The 23,866-nt window shown below is 36.7% G+C and overlaps 1 protein-coding gene across 2 annotated transcripts in view; it reads left to right on the top strand.

Annotated features, from left to right (window-relative positions):
* Positions 1-23,866, top strand: part of LOC306842526 (protein-methionine sulfoxide oxidase mical3a-like) — a 66,280-nt gene that overhangs the window by 21,984 nt on the left and 20,430 nt on the right. The window contains exons 10-33 of one of the 2 annotated variants that reach the window (XM_079373454.1): positions 212-338; positions 545-638; positions 782-808; positions 1,174-1,321; positions 4,069-4,265; positions 4,411-4,529; positions 4,606-4,677; positions 4,767-4,940; positions 8,121-8,222; positions 9,136-9,219; positions 9,800-9,910; positions 11,420-11,506; positions 12,201-12,320; positions 13,091-13,189; positions 13,376-13,486; positions 13,979-14,077; positions 14,725-14,832; positions 15,602-15,788; positions 16,214-16,311; positions 16,471-16,561; positions 18,870-19,065; positions 20,068-20,303; positions 21,431-21,520; positions 22,784-22,951. In XM_079373454.1, the coding sequence (XP_079229580.1) occupies positions 212-338; positions 545-638; positions 782-808; positions 1,174-1,321; positions 4,069-4,265; positions 4,411-4,529; positions 4,606-4,677; positions 4,767-4,940; positions 8,121-8,222; positions 9,136-9,219; positions 9,800-9,910; positions 11,420-11,506; positions 12,201-12,320; positions 13,091-13,189; positions 13,376-13,486; positions 13,979-14,077; positions 14,725-14,832; positions 15,602-15,788; positions 16,214-16,311; positions 16,471-16,561; positions 18,870-19,065; positions 20,068-20,303; positions 21,431-21,520; positions 22,784-22,951 (2,945 nt within the window). The remainder of the gene's footprint in view (positions 1-211; positions 339-544; positions 639-781; positions 809-1,173; positions 1,322-4,068; positions 4,266-4,410; positions 4,530-4,605; positions 4,678-4,766; positions 4,941-8,120; positions 8,223-9,135; positions 9,220-9,799; positions 9,911-11,419; positions 11,507-12,200; positions 12,321-13,090; positions 13,190-13,375; positions 13,487-13,978; positions 14,078-14,724; positions 14,833-15,601; positions 15,789-16,213; positions 16,312-16,470; positions 16,562-18,869; positions 19,066-20,067; positions 20,304-21,430; positions 21,521-22,783; positions 22,952-23,866) is intronic. The other variant, XM_079373453.1, reaches the window with a different exon arrangement.

The following is a 23,866-nucleotide window of genomic DNA, read 5'->3' as shown; positions in this document are numbered from 1 at the left end:
TGTGGTGCTCGTTTTCTTCCTGCACTGTTATTTTGCTGCATACTGCAGGGTAATTCACACTTTTCAACTTGTATGCAATAAGCAGCGTGTTTGCGGGGGAGTAGCTTGCATGATGTCTCTAGGGTCTCATCTTGAGACATCACTAAAGGGATGAACGCCAAAATTAAGGGAATTTGGGTCTTAAAACAAACATGACTCCTTTGGGTTTCAGGGAAAGTATCTATCGACTGCTGCCTCAGACGACCCCAGAGAATGTGAGCAAGAACTTTAGCCAGTACAGCGTGGACCCGACTAAACGGTACCCCAACATCAGCCTTCACCAAGTGAGACCCAACCAGGTGGGTTTATGCACATCTGACCGGTCAGAAAACCCAGCTGCTTATTTTTTATTTTTTGGCTTTTGAGTGACTAATCTGTAAATAAGGTCATTAATTTTGTGCGCAGTTAATTTGCTGTCACTTTATGCACACATTGGCATTTTATATGCCTTCTGCATGCTTTTTAGCTATTGGTGATATTGCCTTTACAATATAATTGTCTACAGGTACGACATCTGTTAGACACCGGAGAAACCAGGGATTTGTGTGTCGACATGGAGAATGTGGTCAACTCTTCAACTCCTAAACTCACAAGAAATGGTTGGTAGATTTAGTATCACATTATAATTGCACATCAGCTGTGGATACGTTAATTTTCCATATTTATTTAGTCTTTCCCCCTTTCTATACATTTGAATAGTCTCAAATGTAAATGTGTATAATTTGATTTATTTTCATCCTAGAAATTCTGCTTGAGAAGCAATTGCAAGGTAATTTTGTGGGCGATTCTAATCCGAATGCATGATGTTCTACAGGCTTCTACATTTCAACAAGCTTTGTGCAGTTTATTGTATGAGAAGTGTAACTGACATGGAATGGAAAGTTGTCTTTGAGCACTTTAGAATGAAATGCAACTATGCTCTAACAAATATTTGTGGATTTTCACAAACTGAGAACTATTCTCAATGCCGTCGGTGTCTTGAATGTTTCATAACCTCTCAAAAAAGGAATGAAATGCACCATGAAAGTTCCTCAGACGCTGCTCTGGTCATGTGACTAACTCCGATCCGATTCCATTACTGAATATGCACATTCTTGCTTGGGCACCACTTGACTTTGCTTCCCCCCCCATCAGAGTCCATCGTACGCTCCAGTAAGCTGCTGAACTGGTGTCAAAGGCAGACGGAGGGATACAGAGCTGTCAGCGTGTCTGATCTCACCATGTCCTGGAAGAGCGGCGTGGCCCTGTGCGCGCTCATCCACCGATACAGACCAGACCTCATGTAAGTGCAGTATGCCACATGCTGATCCCAACAAAAACCCTGTGTTATTACGGTGCTATATTTAGAGATGTAGGACTGGAGCACAAACGCTGCTGCAGAGAATCAGAGATTCAGTTCATGCAAAGAATAACAAAACTTGAATCGGAAAGGACGTGTAAGTCATATGCCCCGTCAGTGTGAGTACACAGGAGATCAAGCAAAGTTAAAAAGAGAAAATTTTTCAGAGTTTTGAGGTTTTGGTGTATGATTATGAGCTTTGGACTATAATCATGAAAGATACAGTACTTAAAAATACATTTTATAATATCTTTTGACAAATATTTTTTAAAATTATGTACACTCAAATAAGACACTGCTGTTCAAAAGTTTGGGGTCAGCAAGATTTTTTTTATACTTCTGTTCAGCAAGAACACATTGAATTGCTCAGAAGTGACATTTATAACATTTATTCTGTAATAGAAGACAGAAAACTACATGCAAAACAGAAGATCCGATAAGTCAAAGATTTAACCGCTTTATTGAAAGCACCTAAAAATGAAAATTGTCATTTACTAACCCTCATGTTATTCCAAGCTTTCATGGTTTACTTTATTCTGTTAAACACAAAAGAAGATCTTTTGAGGAATGTGGTTAATCAAACAGTTTCTGGTCCTCATTGATGGCCATAGTATTATTTTTTTCTCCCTACTATGGAAGTCAGTGGGGACCAACAACAGTTTGGTTACCCACATTCATCAAAATATTTTCTTTTATGTTCAACAAAAGATAAAAACTTGAGAATTAGTAAATGATGTCTTGAGACTTTATTAAATTTATTTTGAAATTAAAATTTTTGTGTGAACTGTCCGTTTAAGCTGTGGAATATGAGTCAGCAAAAGCTTACAGAGTGCGCCTTCAAGTGATAATGTCATTGCTAATATATTAAGTGTTTCATCAGCTGTGGTAGTTAATTTGTACTCACCTCATTACTTTTGATAAGATATTTCTAGCTTTGTTTACCATGTAGTGTTTATTTACTTGGCTTACTCATCTGTTGAGTACAGCACACTATAGTAACAGTACGGCTGGGTAAGTTTCTCTTTTGCGAAATGCCAGGAACTCGTGCTGTAGTTATTCTTACTCTGGGTTCTGTTACGAAGAACAGCTGAAAGCCTCATTAGCTTTTGAGACGCACATTAGCATTATCATAACTGTCCATTAGAGCAGATGCTGAGTGACCTTTAAAAGCTTTTGCTCATGACTTGTTTGTTATAGTCAGCTAAACTAGCCTGCATTTGTGTTTGTAAGGCAGCATTAAGGAAGTCTCTGAGGAGGAAACCACACACCGACAATTGCCTTCTCCAGTAGCTCAATCCAGATACAGTACTTATGCAGTGTGTTAGTTCAGTTTTATATACATCTATAGGAAGTATATTTCTCATAACGGCTATAAAATAGATTGTGTGAATTGACACTATTGGCAGGTTAAATTTTAAGCAGCCATTACTCCAGTCTTCAGTGTCACATGATCCTTCAGAAATCATTCCAATAAGCTGATTCCGTGTTCAAGAAACATTTCTTATAGTTATAAATGTTTATAATAGTTTTGCTGCTTAATATTTATGTGGGAACCACTATATATATTATATATATGTGCAATATACTATATAAAGTTTGTGATTTGTATAAGAATATTTTGTGTAGAACATTTTAAAAGAGTGTCCATTTAAATGATATTAGATGTTTTTACTCAAAAGTACTAAAATATATTTTTAAAAAGGTCTCTCCCGGAAGAATTTTAGAATTTTTATCATTGAATAAATTGAAAGATTCTATGATTTTTATCAGTACCATTGTTGTTACTTGTATGTTGTGTATAGTGATTGCTGCTTCAGAAAATGTTGTATTATTGTAAGGGATGTATGATACTGTTAACGTTGCCATCAATATAGCCATTGTTGCTAATAATAAAAAAAAAATATATATATATATATATATATATCCGTCAAAGCAATAACCGTTCTTGTTTTAGGACAACTTTGAACTTTTTTGTGATTGACTTCAAATGTTGACTACTGTATATATAATATGTATAGTTCATGATAACATTTGAAATAGAAATATTTTGTAACATTATGCAACATTCTTTTTCTTTAATATTTTGTAATATTTTTTTAACATTATATAACATTATTTAGTGTCAGTTTTGATCAATTTAATGTTCTTGCTTAATAAAAGCATTTCTTTCAGAAAAAAAACCCCCTAAATAATTGATATTTTCAAATAGGTCATTTTTAAACCAAGTAGTAGTTCTTTGCTAAAATATTTTCTTTTTGATGCTGAAACAGATTTACGCTAACAGATTTGCATCAATAAAGTAACCTTTAATGACTGTTGCCAGTTTGATGCAATATGAGCAACACAGACTAACTTGGGAATGCAGCAAAGTTCAACTTTAAAGTTTAATGCAATGCGGCGACCAGCAGTTGGAGTCCAGACAACCTTATGCAGTTGTATGCAGCAACCGAGTAATAACTGCTGCTAACAACCAAACAAAACAACTTGAATCACTGTCAGTGTGAACAGCCCTTGTAAATTATGTTCAGCAGATGTTTCATGATTTAAAGATGTATTAAACTGCTTTCTAGGTCATGGTGTTTTTACAGTATCATTGTGTTATCTGGTGTCAGTGTTTTAAAATCTTTTCTAACTTGCTAAGTAACATGATTATGGGAAATGTCTCATGGGGCGATGTCTTATAACTACAGTGACTTTGACTCCCTGGATGAGAAAGACATGGAGAAGAACAACCAGTTGGGTTTTGACGTGGCCGAAAAAGAGTTTGGGATTTCTCCCATCATGACCGGGAAGGAGATGTCTGTTGTGGTGGAGCCTGACAAGCTCTCCATGGTGATGTACCTCAGCCAGTTCTATGAGATGTTCAAGGACACTGTGCCACCTGGTGGTGAGTTGTGGATCTACAATAATGCATCCAGAGAAACTTGCAAAACCAAAAAGAATGTCAAGGCATTAGGAGTGTTTATGCTGTTTCTTAGCATGCAGTTCATTCATCGATTTGAGTAATTATTATTCATATTTTTGTGTTTCAGAAAACCACAATCTGAGCCCTGAGGAGAAGGCTGCGTTGATTGCCAGCACTAAATCACCCATCTCGTTCTTCAGTAAACTGGGTCAAAGCATCGCTATCTCCCGCAAACGAAACCCCAAGGTAGTCAAGTTTCTTTCTGATACTGCAAAATTATTGATTCTTGTGATCTCAACTTTTCCTCTCAAATCCTGTGTAGGATAAAAAAGAAAAGGAACTGGATGGACTGGGGAAAAGACGAAAGACCAGCCAGGCTGGACAATCAGAGGATGTAAGGCCATATCTCGCTGGGTCAATGGATGTACAACTTTGTGTATGTACTTGTCTAAATCCTTTCATTCCTGTTTTCCAACATCACAGGAAGAGTTGCAGAGGGTTAATCGAGACGACAGGCCCTCTATAGCTACAGCTCTGGCAGAACGTAAAATTGATTCGGCTGGAGCAGCAAACAACAAAGTGAAGTCGATGGCCACACAGCTGTTAGCGAAGTTTGAGGAGAACGCCCCGACGCAGTCCACTGGTCTCAAACGACAGGTGGGTGTGTTTTTGCACAGTAGCTGCCTAATGACTGTAGACTTTCATTTGTGAGTTCTTAAAATAATAAGTGTAATAAAGCATCATCTTCAGCAACAGCTAAACTGCTTTGTTGGAGCAAAATTTGCAACAAAATATTTGTTGTTCTGCAGGAATGTCTGGCTGACTGTACCAGTGCTATTTTGTTATTATTTACATGCTATTATAGTTTTTATTAATATTGAGTTAGATTTATTTTTATGTTTTCATTTCAGTTTAATTTTGTCTTGTCATTTTTATTAGTTTTTCAATTTTACTTTATTGTTATATTTATTTAAATTTTTTATTCTTAAAGGGGCGATTGATTTGTTTGTTTTTTCTAGGCTTGATTGTGTTCATGGGGTGCAGTCTAACATGTGTTAATGCTTCGTTTTAAAAAAAAACATTATTATTTTTCACATAATTTATCTTTATTCCACACCACTCTGTCCCTTCTCCTATAAACGCGCTGATCATTTCCTGCTTTTATGAAGCCCCTCCCTCAGAAATACGCAATGGGCTCAGATTGGTTAGCTGGTCCAGTGTGTTTTGATTGGCTAAACCACCTCTAGTGCGCGTCTAAGCATGTGCTCCGGTTGTATTGTAAACAATGGCGTCATCTAAATTGCTTATCAATTTGAGCCCGATTGAAACCCAGAGAATATTAGTGAAGAGAATCGCACAGAACCTGTACAAGCATGGCTCTTAATGGTATGTTTTTTGTTTGCTGTTGTCTCATACTTTTAGATACGCTGTTATTTGTAAATGCTACTGCTTCTGTTAGCTTTTAATATATGGTTTTATCCTGATTAAAGCTTTAAAGGGGTCATATGATGTTGCTAAAAAGAACATTATTTGGTGTAATGCAATGTGTTTGTGGTTTAAGGTTCAAAAAGCATATTATTTTCCACGTATTGTACATTTATTGTTGCTCCTCGAAGCCCCGCCTTTCTGAAATGCGTCAATTTTTCTAGTTGTATCCTCTTTTGTAAGCCCAAACAAAGTAGTTTCGCTTTCACAATGAAACGGCGTCTCCAAGACATGGCACTGGCGGCAGCAACAATACTACAGCGAGAATAATAGTTCCGCTGCCTTTCATTGCGTATACTTTGGGCGATGTTATGAAAATCTCCCCACATTGTGACGTACACATGTGGGGGCATGTTTGAACGAGCCGTTTTAGGGGGGCGTGGCAGAGTCTTAACTTTTATAACGAATATCTCTTTGGTTTTGAGACTTTAGTCTTTGCAGCTTCAGGGATCTTATCTATGCACAAACAGCTTGTAACACTCCAAAGAGAAAGGAAAACTTGAAATCGCATCATATGACACCTTTAATACAGCACAGCAACTGCACGTGCGTCTATGTATAGCACTTCTCATAGCTATGTGAAAATAAGTGTATAAATGGAACAGTTCATTGTTGGAGCTGAGCCGACGTGAGGAACCGGATTGAGAACCGCTGCTTTAGAACATTGATTTTGAAACTTGTGAATCCATTAGAATCAGAAGAAAGAATCGTGATTCATATATGAATTGATTTTTACGTGCACCCCTAGTTTTCTTCCTTTTCTCTAAAGCAGCGCAGCATGGCCTCACCCCCTTTGTTGCATGTTCCTGGGGGCGGGGTTTGTCTGGGTTTGTTATGTCACAAACCCGGAAAGTAGGCCTAACTCCTAGTCCCTACGAGCCGTTTTTGTCGGCATTAAACTGCCAGAATTTAAAAAAAACAATATTTCCGTTTGCATTGAACTTTCAGCGCTGCAACTTTGCAGATATTGTTTATGGTCAAACAGCAACATTACCCACTAATTAACGTTAAAAAAGTAAAATCGCTATCAACCACCCCTTTAAGTTTTAGTTAACAATAACACTAGACTGTATATTATCCCTTCAATCTGTAGAAACTATTTCATTTTAAACTCAAGTTAAAAATGAACCTTTACTTACCAGGAAATGGGCAAAATACTACATGAAAATGACAACTGATTTTTGTCAGGCAGTGATAGAATATCACGTTGTGAATCAGCATTACCTTTTTGCAATAGTATTTATTTATGTGGGAAGCATAAACGCCAATGTGGTAATAAAGCCCAGGTTTGTTAAACCAAGCGAGAGGAATCCTGTCCTAAACTGCTGTTACTTTAAACTTGAAGTGCACAGCATGCTGCTGGGATTGTTTGAAATGATCCGGTTTATAGAGGAAAATTGACTCCGATTCATGCTGTGATCCATTCTAATGGAGTAGCCAACAGGAATGACTGGCATGAGCGAGGATTTGGGAGCTTTTAATAGGAAGCTAAACACTTTGTGCTCTGCAGATGTGATGTGTTTGACACTGTTATCTACTGGAGCCATGCAAAATAAAGGGTTATCTATATACTACCATTCAAAAGCTTGAGGTCAGTAAAATAGTTTTTTAAGAAATGAATGCATTTATTCAGAAAGAATGCTATAAATCGATCAAAAATGAGGAACGTCTTTTATGAAGGTACAATAGATTTCTATTTCAAATAAATGCTCTCCTTTTTGACTTTCTATTCATATAAGAGTTATGAATGTAATTTATCTTGGTTTTCACAAAAATATTAAGTGGCCCAACTTGAGCAGTTTTCAACTGAGGATAACAAAAAATGCTTCCTGGAGACTGAAGTAATGGCTGCTGGAAATTCAGTGTTGCCATCCCATTATATTAAAATAGAAAAGTTTTTTTTCACTGTAATAAAATGTAACTATTTCTCTCTTGAATTCTGCCTTGGTGAGCATAAAAGACTTCAAAACCAATAAACAAAGAAATCTTCCTGACCCCAAGCTTTTAAACGGTAGTGTTTTTCTCAGGTGTCTGTGGTCTGACTCATGCATGGACTGACTCATTTGGATGTCTGCTCATTCATCTGTTTCCTTCTACTTCCTGCATGAATTGGTTTCAAACTCAGTCCCTGGTCACATGTTTTTAATAGTTGTTATTTTTAAGTTTTATTCATGCATTGCACATTGCAGATGTTTTTTCTGCAGTCAGTTCAGTCATTTACTTTCAGTTTCTTTCTGCATGCCTATCATTATTTCTCATTTCTGTTCTTTTCCATTCTTTCTCACTCCAATTTGGCACTTTGTCACTTTTCATTGGTCACTTCACCCATCACGTACGTGCCACTGGTTACAGGGGGGCTCCATGCCCGATCTGGGGCTCATACTGACCCCCTCTCCGGCTGTTCCTTCTCTGAAAGAGTCAGTGCGGTTGGCTCCAGTCCCTGCGTGGAGGAAGGTAAAGAGTGTAGTACAATCCCATGCGCCCAGATTCCCATCAACCGTTAACACTCCAAGTACCTACTTACCTCTCTACTCATCCATATTTGTTATTGTCTTTGTAACTAAATGAACTGGGTCTTAACTAAGGTTGTGTTGTTGAAATATGTCTTACATGTCCTTTTTTTTTCATTTAGTCTTTACTGCTGTTTCAAAAGCTAGTTTCTTGTCTGTTTGAGTTGAAGTAGCCCATATATAGATCTTATATTTGACAAGAACAAAATTGAGGTCAAAAGACCTCCAAAAGATGAAATTGAGGTCGAAAAGATATGGATTGTACTTGAAACCATTCTTTTGTTGCCATACTAAATTGGTCTACCCAAAGATAGTTTTATGAACGATTTACACAGAAATTAATTCTGTTTGTGTGTCATGAATTGTTGTGAATTGAATTGGCTACATTTATTTGATCAAAAGTACAGTAAAAACAGTAATATTGTGAAATATTATTACAAATTAAAATAGCTGTTTTAATAAAGCAGAATTTTCAGCAGCCATTACTCCAGTCTTCAGTGTCATTGTCACTTGATTCTTCAGAAATCATCCTAATATGCTGATTTGGTGCTTAAGGAAATACGTATTTGAAATGGAGATCTTTTAGAACATTATAAAAGTCTTTGCTGTCTCTCTTATCAATTAAATGCTTGCTTGCAAATTACAGGTCATTACGTAAATACAATATACAATGCAATACAATACTGACCTCAAACTTTTGAACGGTAATGCATTTACTCTTCTCTAAAGTCTATAATTGGGTTTAGTAAGATCAGTTGGTGAGTTTCCATTTGTTTTAATGAGAGAACTGTTGTGCATTGTGGATTGTGAGAGGGAAACATGACACCTTGAATTAATCTTTTTATGCTTGTATTCAGCGGCGCACACAGTTACAGGAGCAGATGAGTTTCCGCTATAAAGAAAGACTGAAGTGTCAAACTCTCCCCATCAAACAGGAGCAGGTACACAGCTGTAGAAAAGACGCATTGCTTTTACAGTTATCATATAGTGTCCTTCCTTGTGTAGTAAACAAGAAGGTACTGTAGTCCCACGAGGTGATCATATAGTCTCCTGTGTACTTGTCTTCTGTTGTTAGTTTCCTGTTTGACTAGACGTGCTCACGCATCGGAGACCTAGAGGCATATCTTTCCACACTGCACTTTGGTGCTCTTGTTTGCGTTTCCAGTTTGATTGAGATGAATGAGCCGAACGCTTTGCTTATTGTTCTGGTGCTTTGATATTCCTCTTTCTGTAGAGGTTCAGATGTGGTTTTGATAGCTTTGTTAGGCATTCCGTGTGCATGGGGAAGTCTGTGTGTTTGTTAAGTGTCATTAAAGTCACTGGGTTTGATTATCAACTGTTTTTCTGCTTCTAATGGGTCACTGTTTGTTCTCTAACACAACATTCCTGTCTCTCATCACTACGGTTGTGTTTGTGTGTAGTAGGTGATTGGATGTTTGGATGGTATTATCAGGTTTTTTAATTAGAGGAGTGTGTGTGAGGTGTTGTATTTATGTGAACTCCTCTCTTGTCTATTTGAAGGCCAGCAGCGGGACTGAGGTCTTGAAGAGCTGCCCTAAGAAAACCATTCTCCTTTCTTCTTCCTCACCCCCATTTTCCTCATTCTCTTCATCGTTTCTTCCACACGCACAGGTGACACTCTCCTGTCTTCCTGTACTAACCTCAGCATCTTTCACAGGGGCTGGTTTTAACAATGTCTCTTGAAATGAGGTTTTTGGAGGCATGTAGACTTTATGGTGCAGAGCTGTTTGTCTTGATCAGTGTAGCCTCTTGATCAATCCTCCTGGCATATTAAATTTATTTTATACTTCAACAGTTTGATCTCTGCAAACAATTGTACAAAAAGCACAGAGAAAAAAATATTGATAGATGTGACCCTGGACCACGAAACCAGTCTTTAGTCGCTGGGGTATATTTGTAGCAATAGCCAAAAATACATTGTATGGGTCAAAATTATCGTTATTTTTTTTTTTATACCAAAAATCATTAGGATATTAAGTAAAGATCATGTTCCATGAAGATATTTAGTAAATTTCTTACCATAAATGCATCAACTTCATTTTTGATTAGTAATATGCAGTGCTAAGAACTTAATTTGAACAACTTTAAAGGCAATATTTTTTTTTAATATTTAGATTTTTTTGCACCCTCAGATTTAAAAATGTTCAAATAGTTGTATCTCAGCCAAATATTGTCCTAACAAACCACACATCAATGAAAATCTTATTTATTCAGCTTTCAGATGATGTATAAATCTCAATTTTGAAAAATTGACACTTAAGACTGGTTTTGTGGTCCAGGGTCGCAAATGTATTGTTAAATATTGGTAGACTTCAAGTACATGTAAGGAAAAGAATTAAAGACTATTTTGACACTATTATTATTATTATTATTATTATTATTATTATTATTATTATTATTATTATTATTATAACTTCATATATTCATCCTTTTTTTTATATATATAACTTCATGCTCCAGGCTTGATTCTGGCTCACATCAGTCTCTAAAATAAAATCAATCAAATATGCTGATTTGGTGCCGATTCATCAATTTGTGGAAAAAATTATACTTTTTTTTCAGAATCTTTAGATGAAAAGTTCAAAAGCAAGTTCAACAGCATTTATTTTTAATAGAAATCTTTACGGCATTATAAAGTGTAATTTGTAGTTGTTTTTTTTATCAATTTAATGCGTTATTAAATTTAGTTTATTTACTAAAACCAGTTTATCTAGATGTTTTCAGACATTTTTTCCTTGTTTTAATATTTTTAGCTGTGGTTAAATATTATATTTATAACTTATTTGTCATAAAACATTTATCATTCAGTCAGGTTTATCAGGTTTGGAAGTATGACGTTGCACATCCTTACACATGACCAGTTTATCTGTACCTAAAATGGAATATTTCATGCAGTTCTGGAAACACAAAAATTGTCATTGTTTTTATGGAGTTTGATAGTTGAAATTGCGTTTTGGTTAGCATCATTTTAATGAAAATACTGGAATGGACCACCATGCTTTTGTTGCATTTTTGTTTCAGAAATATGGGGCTGTTACCCTTCTAGTTTTGATTGTTCGTTTAGTCTGAGATCTCCTAGCTAATGATAGGGTGGAACTGATTTATGTCTGTTCTCTGCAGCATAATGTTAACCAGTCAGAGATAAACAAGTGTAATGGTGGTGGTGATGAAGAGAATGAGATCCAGGACCCTTCAATCTATTACAGGGTAACCATGACATCTGCATGGGGCTTTTCTCAAAACTTCAAAAAAAAAAATTTCTTGAAGATTTGTAACTTCCATTACATCTTCGTGAACATGCATGCATGTGTGTTTGGAGAACTACAGTTAACTTTACTAAATTTGTTTAAACATGTTATATTTATAACAATGTGTAATTTTTGTATATTTATTAATTTTTAGAATTAAAACTACAAAAACTTGCAGCACAAATGAGTGCCACAGATGTGACATCAAAACCAAGAAAAATAATTCACCATGGGTCCCCTTGAGATTTTATAGGTTTTTATAACTGAGTTTTTCAATTTATGAGTAAAACAAGGTCTGTGGTAAATATAAATTGATGATTCTTGGACGTTTTGCTATACAACATAAATTACACGTTCTGAAAATCTAACTGTAATGTTAAAAAATAAACAACTGTTTGTTTGTAACAAGTAACTACATAAGAACTGTGTACAGTTTACATTGTACAACAAAATGTACAAGTATAAGTTACGTTTACCACAGACAGACTATATTTCACTCATGAATTGAAAAACTCCGTTATAAAAACCCATAGGAAAATCTCAAGGGAACCCATGAAGTATTAGTCATCTGGGCTTTGAAGTCGATATCCAATACGATATCCAGATAAGATTTCAAACCCAAAAAAGTGTTTCATCAGCCTTTCCGTTTACAGGAAAATAACCTGCCTAATGTGGACAAGCCAAAGCCCATACATATCCCTAGCATTCAAGAGCGAACGGACACTCTAGTCGCTAGGTTTAAAGGCAAGTCTGACAGGAAGGACAAGCCACAGGTACAGCAGAAAAAAAGCATGCTCTTAAAGGGATAGAACACCTAAAAAATTGTCATTTACTCACCCTCAAGTTGATCCAAACCTGTTTGAGTTTACTTCAAAGATATTTTTCTAAGCAAACAGTTGCTGGTGGAGTAAATTACAGAATTTTCTCTAACTAATAGATGATGGACAATATCAAATAACTAGGTTAAAGGGGTCATATGATGCTTTTTTTTAAAGATCATTATTTGGTGTAACAGAATATGTTGACTTGTTTTATTGTTCAAAACACATTCTTTTTCAAATACTGTACATTATTGTAGGTCATCTATGCCCTGACTCTCTCAAATGCTTAGTTTTCTACAAAGTCCCTTCTTCCGACAAGTGCAGTCTGCTCTGATTGGCCAACTGACAGTGCATTGTGATTGGCTGAACACCGCAAGCCGCGTCGGAAATGTAACGCCCCTTTCCATAATCCCGAGCTTCAGCTTTCAAAATTATAGTAAAGAAAGACAGTAAATAATATCCTTAGTTTTACCATCAGATCAGCCCGAGAGGGGAACAGAATCACATGACAGACACAGTAATGAAGCTCATATGTGTTTGCACACAAGTTGCGAAAGGAAAACTTGAAATCGCATCATATGACCCCTTTAAAGGCAATAATAACACCATGTCTTGAGTTGTGACCTTAAATTCACAAATTAAACATTTGCACTCTTCATTTTTTTTCAAACATATCGAATTTAATAGTTCTATTTTTCCCCCTCACATCTTCCTTTGTGAAGGTTATGAAAAAGCCATCACGGTTCTTTATTGAGCGGTGGCTTTTGACCCACAGTCTCAGTCCAGAGCAACCCTTCAACCCTTCTGACCCCCAGCATCAGGTAGCCCTGCCTGAGCATGGAGAGATATGCATGGTTGTCTCGTCTGTACCTTAAACACAGTTCCTCTAACCTATGATGGTGTGAATGCTTTATACGTTACTCTACTCAACTACAAAGGTCTTTCCTAATAGATTTTAGGAAATTTAGGTCCTAATGTCATGACTTAAGACTGCATCTCTCTCATAGCAGAGGGAGATTTTGCTTTCTGATGATCACGTGCCTTTACACATCCCCAGCATTCAGGAGAGAGCCGAGAGGTTAGCCTCTCAGTTTAAAGACAAACCAGCAAAGCCGAAGGTGAACTCTCAGCACCGGGTGTCCTTAAACACTTTTTTTTTCTCCATACACAGCCTTAAACTGTTGATGCATTTTAACAGTCTTTTGGCCTTATCACAACACAGATTTAGCAAAAATGGAGTGCAAATAGTTTAGCAATTGATCATTGTTTCCAAAATGTGATCACACTCCTTAAGTGTGGTAAAAAGCTGCATTTTCAGCATCATTACTCTAGTCTTTAGTGTTACATGATCCTTTAGAAGTCATTCCAATATGCTGATTTAGTGCTCAAGAAACGTTTTTATAATCAATGTTGAAGTGTGTACTATAAATTGTACACTTGCCCCATAGACTTCTATTGTAAATACTATTATGATATTATTTTCGGGTGCTGTCAGTATTCCTTTTAAGGCTGTCAATTTCTTGTTTTCTTTCTGCCTACCTACCTGCTGTTCCCATCATCTTGCCTTTACATCCCTCATCTCTCTCTATGTCTCTCTAACTCTTTCAAAGTCTAAGAAAAAGGCGTCACACTTCTTCACAGAGCAGTGGTACAGAGCGCGTGATGTGAGCTCTGTTAGCCCTCTGCACTCTCCCAGCTCTTTCCGGCAGGTAGCAATGATGCATCTAATGACTGCTGTGTTCTGGAGTCGTGTGTGTGTGCATGGATGTGTTTCTGTAACACTTTCAAACGCGCGCTGTTAATGGAGGACAGCTGCCATTCTGTATATGTCTGAGGTGTCTCTCTCCAGTCTTCACATGTGTGTATATATCAGTGTGTGAAGCTGAGAATGTTGAAATACAACAAAAATGGACAAGTACTGTATGTTGACAAATACCTTAACACTGCTGTAAGCTGGATGTGACCTATATTCATGAGCTGCATGAAAGCTATTTTTGGAAACTGATCTGCATGTTCATACAACATTGAATTTGAATTTAACATGCTTCAAGCATGATTGTTAAAGTCAAGGAAGAGTATTTTAGGAGTTTGCATCTTCAAGTATGTTTAACAGTGTAATTTTATGTTGAACGTTTTATTTCAATTAACAGTTTTCCTTGTTACCCGTTTCTCACAACTTACTGCCTTATTCTGTTTTAGCACTTTGAATTGCTGTGAGCTGAATTACACCTTGTGCCTTCTGTCATCTACACAAATAACCATGCAAGAACATCTGAATTGAACTTTTATTTTTAATAGTCTTGAAAATTGCTACAGCATCTTTTAAAAACCTTTTTGTTCTGTTCACCCCCTGTAGTGCTATGTAAAGATGTACACAGGGGGTGTGAGCTCACTGGCTGAGCAAATAACCAATCAGCTTCAGGCTAAGGACAACCCCAGGCCCTTGCTTGAGAAAAGGGATTTGGTAAGAATTATGGGTGTTGTAGTATTGGCGCACACTAATGAGACTGCATAGTTCATTTTTGCTTCAGTATATGGCTTGAACTTGAAGTACTGAGAAGCACCAACTCTCTGATCACAATGCACAGCGTAACCATGATTCAGTGCACTGCTAACTGGATCAAGATACTGCAGCAACAACAACCAGACAGGAAAAAACACCTATGAGATTCAATATAAGGCTAAAAAATTGTTCCGTTTCAGCATTAAATCCATGTACCACTTATACTGCAACAGTTTTTGTTTCAAAGAAAAATGACGTTAGACTCATCTGTAAAGACTGTATTGATGCTGAGCCACAGAGCCACTTTCTCTTGTCTGTAAATTACTATAGTATAGTATTTTTTATTATTTCCAAAAAAAAATGTAATTTATAAAATATTTTTGAAATCTTTCGTTTTTATCATTTCTAAATTTACAAGATTTATAGAATTAAATTTTTATATTTTATTTTAAAGGATGTTGTGTCAGTATTGGGAAATCAGAACATCCAGTTGTGTTGATTTACACAGATTTTTGATTAGTTTTATTTTAGTGTCTTTGCAAACTATTGACTATCATGCACCAAACTTTACACGAGTTGGATCTTCAGTTCTTTGAAGCACAAAAGATCTTAAATAAATTTGGGGCATGCTGTCTCTCTTGGCAGATTTCTAAGCGCTTAGGTCACTCCTTGCTCTCACTTAAAAAGACCTGACCTAGCATGTCTCTCTTCCATGTCTTTCTCTCTGCAGGGTTCCTTGCGGAAGGAGTTCCCTCAGAATATTGGAGGCAGCGATGTGTGTTTCTTCTGTCGGAAGCGCGTCTATGTGATGGAGCGTCTCAGCGCAGAGGGAAAGTTTTTCCATCGAAGCTGCTTCAAGTGCGACTACTGCGGCACCACCCTCCGGCTGTCCTCCTACGCCTTCGATGTTGAGGACGGTATGAAATCCAAGCAGAATGAAAAATCCCTCCTGATCATGTTATTCATACTGTAGCTACTTAGAAGTTACCATCATTTTATCCTACATTCCATTTCTTAATCTGAATGCTCTATAAAGCTGTTTTGATTAAAGTATGCAGTTTCTTTAATTTCCTGCTTGCTCATAGTTTGCTGTCACGAGATGTGCTTTGTGACCAACACAGAGGGATATTGTTGTTTGAGACAGAGGGACCGCTTCTCTACATCAACGATTCTTTATTAGCTATGAGCCATTTTGTATACTCCCACATGGCGTAGTTACAGATATGCACGTTAGGCGGAAATCAGCCACATTTGATAAATAACCTCATTTGACATTTTCTCCAATTTATGTCCTGAAACAGATGCAAATGAAGTACATTTGTGTGTGTATTCGCTCTTGTAGGGAAGTTTTACTGTAAACCACACTACTGCTACCGACTTTCTGGTCTGGCACAGAGAAAACGGCCTGCGCCTGCTGCTGCTGCTCCCGCAAACCCCAAGGTACTGTCTTCTTTAGTCTCGGTGTTTGGGGAAAAATCTGTTTTTATCAGAGAGTTGTTTTTCTGACACTGTACATTCTATTAGAATTTTTTTTTATGATGAAATAACAAAAAAAAAAAGCAAATATATTCAAATGTTTTTTTTTCGTTGTGGTCATAGGAGCCCCAGGTGTTGGCGGTAACCCCCAACACAGTGGATGCCCCAGGCCAAGCCATAACTTCTCAGGCCCCTGTGGAACGCCAGCCCTCAGGTACCCGCCTTTGCTCTTTAGGCCCCGTCCTGTGTCTCTCTCGAGGAGTAGGGGGCACCCTGCGTTCGTTGCGACAAGCGATGTCTTGGACCCGCCACCAGGTGGCGCACAATTCCTTAGATTCTCCTTTCCTTCTCGCCTACTGCGTTTATCTGCTCTCCTGCTTTACTCTCAACATCCTGCTCAATATTCTCTAGCATGACCCCCTTCCAGCCTTTGAGCTAATCGGGGCACTTCCTGCCCACACGTGCTGTGATTTCGAGTCATATTGTGCTTGTTTTATGTATCCCTGTAGATGTCACAAATGATTAACTCATTGTAAACTGCTTGGCTGTATATAATATGTATAATATTCCTAGTGCTGCAGCCTAATTAAATCTCCTCTTTTGATTGAGTAAACCATCCGGGCAAAAAAACATATCAATTAAGTGCGTTAACTACTGTTAATTAATGAAATGCATAATTTAGAGTTTTTAAAATGTGTGAAGTGACTTAGTTATATTCATCATATAGCATATTAAGCGTAATAATAATGAACCTTTTTTGCCTGCATGTGTTGTAAATATTCTTTATTTAATGTCTGTTTTTGTTGCTCTCCTTTCTGTCCTTCCACTGTATAGATCTGTGATTTAGTGCCTTTACGTTTGTGATTTGTAATTTCTGACCTGTGCGCCTTTTGTAACATAATGCTCGTATCAGTGCTTGTGATTGGTGGACTCTGTAAGCTTTACCTTTCCCCTCTCCTATCAGAGCAGCTTGTTGCTGAGCTAGTGCCTGCATCTGTGCCTGTGATTGGTCTACACTCCCATTAGCCCTTGCATCTCTGTCCCAGTGTTTGTTCACCTGTTAATTCTCCTCTGCTTAGTACTAACACCACTGCTTGTGGCATCTGTCATGTGTGTATCACTGAGAATGATTTACAATACAAAACGTCCGGTGAGTTTGTGCTACTTAGGATGAGATATATAAAGTGTAAAGGGTTATAGTGGTTTTAATGATAGGTATTGGCAGCATTATTATATTATTCATCGGAATTTTAGATGTTTGAATCTCGTAAATAATTTTTCAGTTATATTTCACCTAAAATAGCAAGAAAATAGAAATTATGTTTTGCATAAAGAAAATAAAGCTTAAAACTGTTAAGATGTTTTGCATTTTGACATTATTTTCTTAGTTTTCATTTAATGCAAAAAAAATAATTTGTTACTGTTATGCCTACGAAAATGAGAAAATTGCATTAATATATCAAACCTGTTTATTTATGTTTTTCATTGCAGTACTCAATATAGTATTTATGGTTTACAGTACACTACAGTAGATAATATACAATTTATTTTATACTTTTAGATTTTGGGGTAAATATGGCTGAAAAATGAAAAATATGAAAGTAGAATGTGTCAGAATAAGAATATTATATTATTTATTTCCTTTATTGTTTTTAGTATTCCTCTAGCATTTGGGTGATAAGATCAGATTTGTCTGGAATCATAGATATGCATCAAGTGAACACGACACACTATTTTATTCATGGGGTCTGTCACTATATAATCACTATACGCGACAGTGAGTTCTGAATACATCGGTCATAATTCAGTTACGGGAGATGAGTTTTTTTCAATTGATTCTTTTTATATGCATCGCATACTTCATTCCTCTAACCACTTCCACCCTCACAGTCATGTTTTTATGTTTAATTACATGCATAAAATGTTCTCACTGGTTTGTTTTGGGATTTGCTTCACTGAATATTAGTCATACACATGTCCACCTATTCATTAATGTTAAAAAAGTTCATTAATATTAAAACGCAATTTACTCCATTTATATGAGATGCTTTAATAGGAAGGGAAGAAGGCAAGGTAATCATAACTTGTATTTATTAAGGACATATTTTAAGTATTTTTACTGACAACATATTTAAATCAATTTAAATCTAGAATATATGTGGAATCCTGAAGGCCAAATATTGCTTGTGTAAATAAAGTTAAAGAGTTATCACTTTGACTGTGTTTGTCTTATTTGTCCGAGTGGAAATGAATCCTTGTGCAGTAAAACAACCTTAAAAGAAGGTAGGGTGGGTGGACAGTAGATATGAATTATATGAAATAATAAACTTAAAATCTTTATACATCTCTGCATTGATGCCTAATGCTTTTAGCTTGAACTAAATCATTAGTTATGCAAATATTATGCTAATTACTACCATGACACCTCTACATACCGGCCCAGAGCCACTCTCTATTTGTTACATATTAACTATTTACATTAATGACATTTTCTCTCTTCTCCTCTTTTCTGTCCGTCACAGTGACAGAGGTGAACGGGGTTACGGAGCCCAGCGTGGCCAAACGTCTTAAAGGGACTCCAGAAAGAATCGAGCTGGAGAACTACCGTCTATCTATGATGAGAGAGGAGGAGCTGCAGGAGGTGCCCGAGGAGACGCTGGCCGAGCACAACCTCAGCAGTGTGCTGGACAAAGCCACCGACATTGAGGAGGGATCCAGGTATCCTCTCATCTTTAGATCATGTTGCGTTGTTCTAGCGTGTTTCTATCATGTAAACACCACTAATTATCAGTAATTTTATGTAATATAATATAATGAAAACGGTGCTTGTTCATTAGTATTCCTTAGTACTTTAATAATATAATCCTGCAGTAATTAAAATGTGTGACAACAGTGTTTGCAGTTTTTAATTAAAATTTTCCATGCTCTTTGGTTCCTGTTTCACATGATAGAAATAAGTTGGAAATTATTTTTAATGCAGAAGCTAAAATTAAAGTTTATTCAAATTTGGCATATGTTAATTTGTTCAAGAAAAGTGACTTGGAGTAACAAGGACGGGCTTTCTAAACTACTTTAGTGTTCATAATTTGAGGACACAGTGTTGCCATTATTTATTATTATTATTATTATTATTGTTTTTACCTGTTTTGAATTCCAAATGTTCTCGCTTGGAATCTTTTAAATATGCAGGCAAGTGAACATGAAATCAAAATAATTTCTTATTGAGAGAAATTCAGCCATTCCAATTTCGTAACTATCTTCACTAATCCTGTTATTTCAAACTTTTAATAAGTTTTTTTTAAAAATCATTTTATATAGCAAGGATGCATTAAATTGATCAAATGTGACCAATTATCTTTTTCGTCTATCTAGCTTTCTATTCATTACAGAACCTGTGAAAAATTGCTTTAAGCAGCACAACTGTTCAAATCAACATTAGAATGATTTCTGAAGGAACGTGTGACACACTGAAACTGGAGTAATGGTGCTGAAAATTCAGCTTTCTATTAAAATAGAAAAGTGTTATTTTAAATGTTAGTAGTGTTTCACAATATACAATTTCTACTGTATTTCTAATCAAATGGTTTGGTTAGTTAAAAGACTTCTTTCAAAAACATTTAAAAATCTTACCAATCTAAGTGCCTTGTTATTTTGTGAGTAAAATGAGCAACTAGGAGTTGAAACATTTGGTGATTTTTACACACTTATCCATCCCTACAGCAGCTCAGAGTCTGATATGGAGGAAGAGGATGAAGAACCGGAAGCGGCCGGCCCGTCTGATCTGGGTGGGGTTCCCTGGAAAGAGGCGGTGGAGCTCCACGCTAAACTAAAGGGAGGAAGCGACCCTGGAGCAGCAGAAGACGATGATGGCCTTCACGAGGGAGATGGAGAGATGGATGAGGATGAAGAGGAAGATGAAGACGAGGAGGAGGAGGAAGAAGAGGAATCGAGTGATGGTAAGCATCGCACCAGTGCGGTTAGATTCATTGTACTTGTGAGGGTGATAAAAGTGTCTCTACACAGTGAATAATGGATGTAGATGGATGTCCTGGACAGAATGTCCTGTTTGATGGTGGTTCATTTGATTTTAGAAGGAAAACTTGAAGTAGCTTATATTCTTTTTAGAAGATAATTTTAAAGGAATAGACTGTAATGTGTTTGCTCTGCAAAGTCTCATTTCCTCTGTCCACTTCGTATCATCTTTATGTATGTGGCGTCTAGCTCCCCTGATTAGATATTATATGTTCACCAGGGTTGTCTGCTGTCTCATATTCACAGAGAACTTCTGAAATTACATTTTCTCTTTGAGTATGACTCTTTCTGATGAAAAATGTAAGACAAAAGATTTCCCAAGAGATTGCTCTAACCCCAGAGCTTCAGCCCATGATATATAATTTTTTTGTGCACTGATATATCTCATCAGTGAGACGCTGAATCATTCAGCGATTCTAAACTTGTTTATACTAATGTGCCACTGTTACTAGCCTTTTCAACCTTCTGCATTTTCAGATGTTTGTGGCATCTCTGGCAAATTAACTAGTTTTCCTTTTCCAGCTCTCTCTTGTATTTCTCCGTTATAAAAATAACTTTTATAACTTTCTTTGACGCAAACTTTTTAATTAGTCAAACTATTTTACATGTTGAAATCTAACAAATAGGAAAAATTGGTGAGCAAATTTGAATTATTGAAATTATTGAATTATGCAGCATCTGTCAACCAATCAGAATCAAAGACTGTACAATGCCATGGTATAACATTTTTTAGACAACAAAATATAGTACTTGTATTATACTGTCATATTACATCATTCCAAAGATTTGCCATATTTTGTCAGTTCATTGCTTTAACAAAATAAATAAATCACCCAAATCAATACCAAGTTCTGTAGCTGATACTGCTGAAGTCCTCAGTCCTCTGAATGTTATTGGAGGTTCCTTGTTCCGTGTATCATCCTGTTCTGTGACAATATTATTTTTTCCCCATCTTTTTCCTGTCACTTGTCTCTTGATCCTCTGCTCCGTCTTTTCCATCACTGTGTGTCTGTGGATGTGCGTGTGCTGGGGTAATTGTATGGGATGACAGCGGGAGAGTATTTCCCCTGGGAAAGGGAGCTTCAGTCAGGTCTTTGGTTGGAGAATCTCGCAAATGAAGAGGATACGGGTATATTTAAAGGTAGTGATGCCTGTGGATGCGTTTGGCTTTAGCACACGCCGATACCTCATAACTTCATCAATAACTGAAGAATTACTGAGCTAACACAATTTGCCTGTGTTTTTCCTGCTTTCATCTTTTTTTTAATTAGCTCTAGATGTGTTTTATGTGTTTTAATTTAATAAGGCTGTGAAGCTTTTACCATTAAAATAATTATTAATTGCTGTCTTGTTTCTGTAATGTTGTTTGGGGTTGAAATGGCGTGCATTCACACCACCGTGGTGTTTTGAATGTTTTTTTTTTTTTTTTTTTAAGGGTGTTTTCACACTTGCTTTGAGTGTTTGGTCTGAAACTGAGCTTATGTCATTAACACGAGTACCACTGTTAATACTAGCGGTATCGGTTTATCACTGTATCTGAGTAACAGGAAGAGAAGCTTCTTTATTTTATTATAGTTCACCCAAAAATGTGTATGGCTGACTTCTGTGGAGCATAAAGATATTTTAGTAAAAAAAAAATTTTGGTTACCATGGACTTGCGTTATATGGAAAAAACAGACGTTTCTAATTTTTCTTTTATGTTTCATGGTATAAAGCCATACAAGTCATACAGGTGTGGAATGGCATGAGGGTGAGTAAATGATGACAGAATTTTCATTTTTGGGTAAACTCATTTAACACACAGAAAACAGCTTCAGCGTCTGCTGCAAATGTATGACGTTTCTGCAACGAGATGGTATGATAAATGCATTATAGGCCTACTTTAAGGATCAAATTGTTCACTAATTCGGCCTGATTGTGATCCATACATGAACCATAACCCAGACTACAGTTTTAAACTGACTTGGACACAGTTTGCGGTTTCACGCCAGCTAAATGAACTGAACAGTGATGTCAAGTATACTCCGGTTCGCACCAAAACCTCAAGTGTGCAAGCACCTGCAGAGTTGATTGTTGCTTTTTAAAAATTTCTGTCATTTTATGAAGGAGCCTTTTCTAATGCATGCTACTTTTCGTATTTACTAACTTGCCACTTTACAGTCTATTCTAAACCATAATGTTCTCCTTTCTTTTTGTCTTCTTCAATCTGTCTGTCTGACTGTTTATGGCTGCTGAATGTCACTCTCTGCTCACTTTGCTGCCCGTGGGGACTTTTTTGTGACCTGGACCTTTTTACTTTTCAAACAAATTGGATTTTCTGTTCCTGGCGTTCTAATGGACTCACCAATTAATCCTACAAAATGATCGTGTCGCCTTAATGGATACCCATAATGCCACCATGCAGCTAGGAACCTGCTAATCCAGCAAGTCATACATCCAGTAGACCCACTAGACATCCAGATGGACAACCACTGGACATCCAAACAAGCTGAGGGGCTGGTTGAGGGCCACTTGATGTCACCCTTAGGCTCTCAGCCCTCGCTGAACAACACACAGCCCACCTCCTCCACAGGTAACCCCATGTGGAGGAGTCATACCTGGGCCCTGTGGCTTTTGGGGGGGTAGTAGATGGTGCAGTTTACACCTCGTGTTAGGGCTTGGCGATATGAGCAAAAATCCATATCTCAGTATTTTTTGGCTGATTTGCGGTATACGGTATATATCTCGGTATTTTGCATTTGGATTAAACAAATAAAGTGAATGTAACCATGTAGGCATACATTATGTGCAAAAAAGGGTTAAAATCACATTACATTCTAACAATGTAACAATGCAATCTAAAAACAAAAATAATCCTTTTAAAGCAGAAGTTAAATTTACTGAAGTAAAAATTTAATTAATAAAAAATCAGACTAATCGAGTAAAAAGGCTATTTTGATTACCCCATTACACTTTACAGTTAGTGCTATCATACACATACACTTGTAGGTTTAAAATTTTACACATGTCACATTTAAACAGCGCGAGTAGCATCTCTGTCAGCGGCACACGCAGCCTTTCTGTCAGAGAATCTGACGGGGCGAGCGCGAGCCGCTTTAAACTGAAACTATAGGCTACTATATCTTACGAGTTTTTTACAAGTCTTCATTTAAAGCTTGTCACATGTTTAGAACAAATTGTATTATGCACTTTCTCCGCAGCAGTTCAATCGATGTCCTCCCTAGATATTGTTTCTGATGCGCTCGTATCAAACTCTATATACTCTGTATCGCTTATAAAAATATATCGATATATTGTACAAACTCAATATACCGCCCAGCCCTAATTGGTGTTAACATGAATCTCATGTTTTTCTGTGTAATTGGATTTCAGGAGTAAAATGTTTTTCAAGTTTGTTGATATTGTATGTTTAATATGCATGCCTTCCCTCTGTTTTTACATTTAGATTGCCTTTGCCATCATCTGCTGTAGCACTTACTTAAAGTTA

This window comes from Barbus barbus (genome assembly GCF_936440315.1).
Source record: "Barbus barbus genome assembly, chromosome: 23".
Classification (NCBI taxonomy): domain Eukaryota; kingdom Metazoa; phylum Chordata; class Actinopteri; order Cypriniformes; family Cyprinidae; genus Barbus; species Barbus barbus.
Note: the sequence above shows the minus strand (reverse complement) of the source record. Positions and strands in the feature narration are given on the sequence as shown.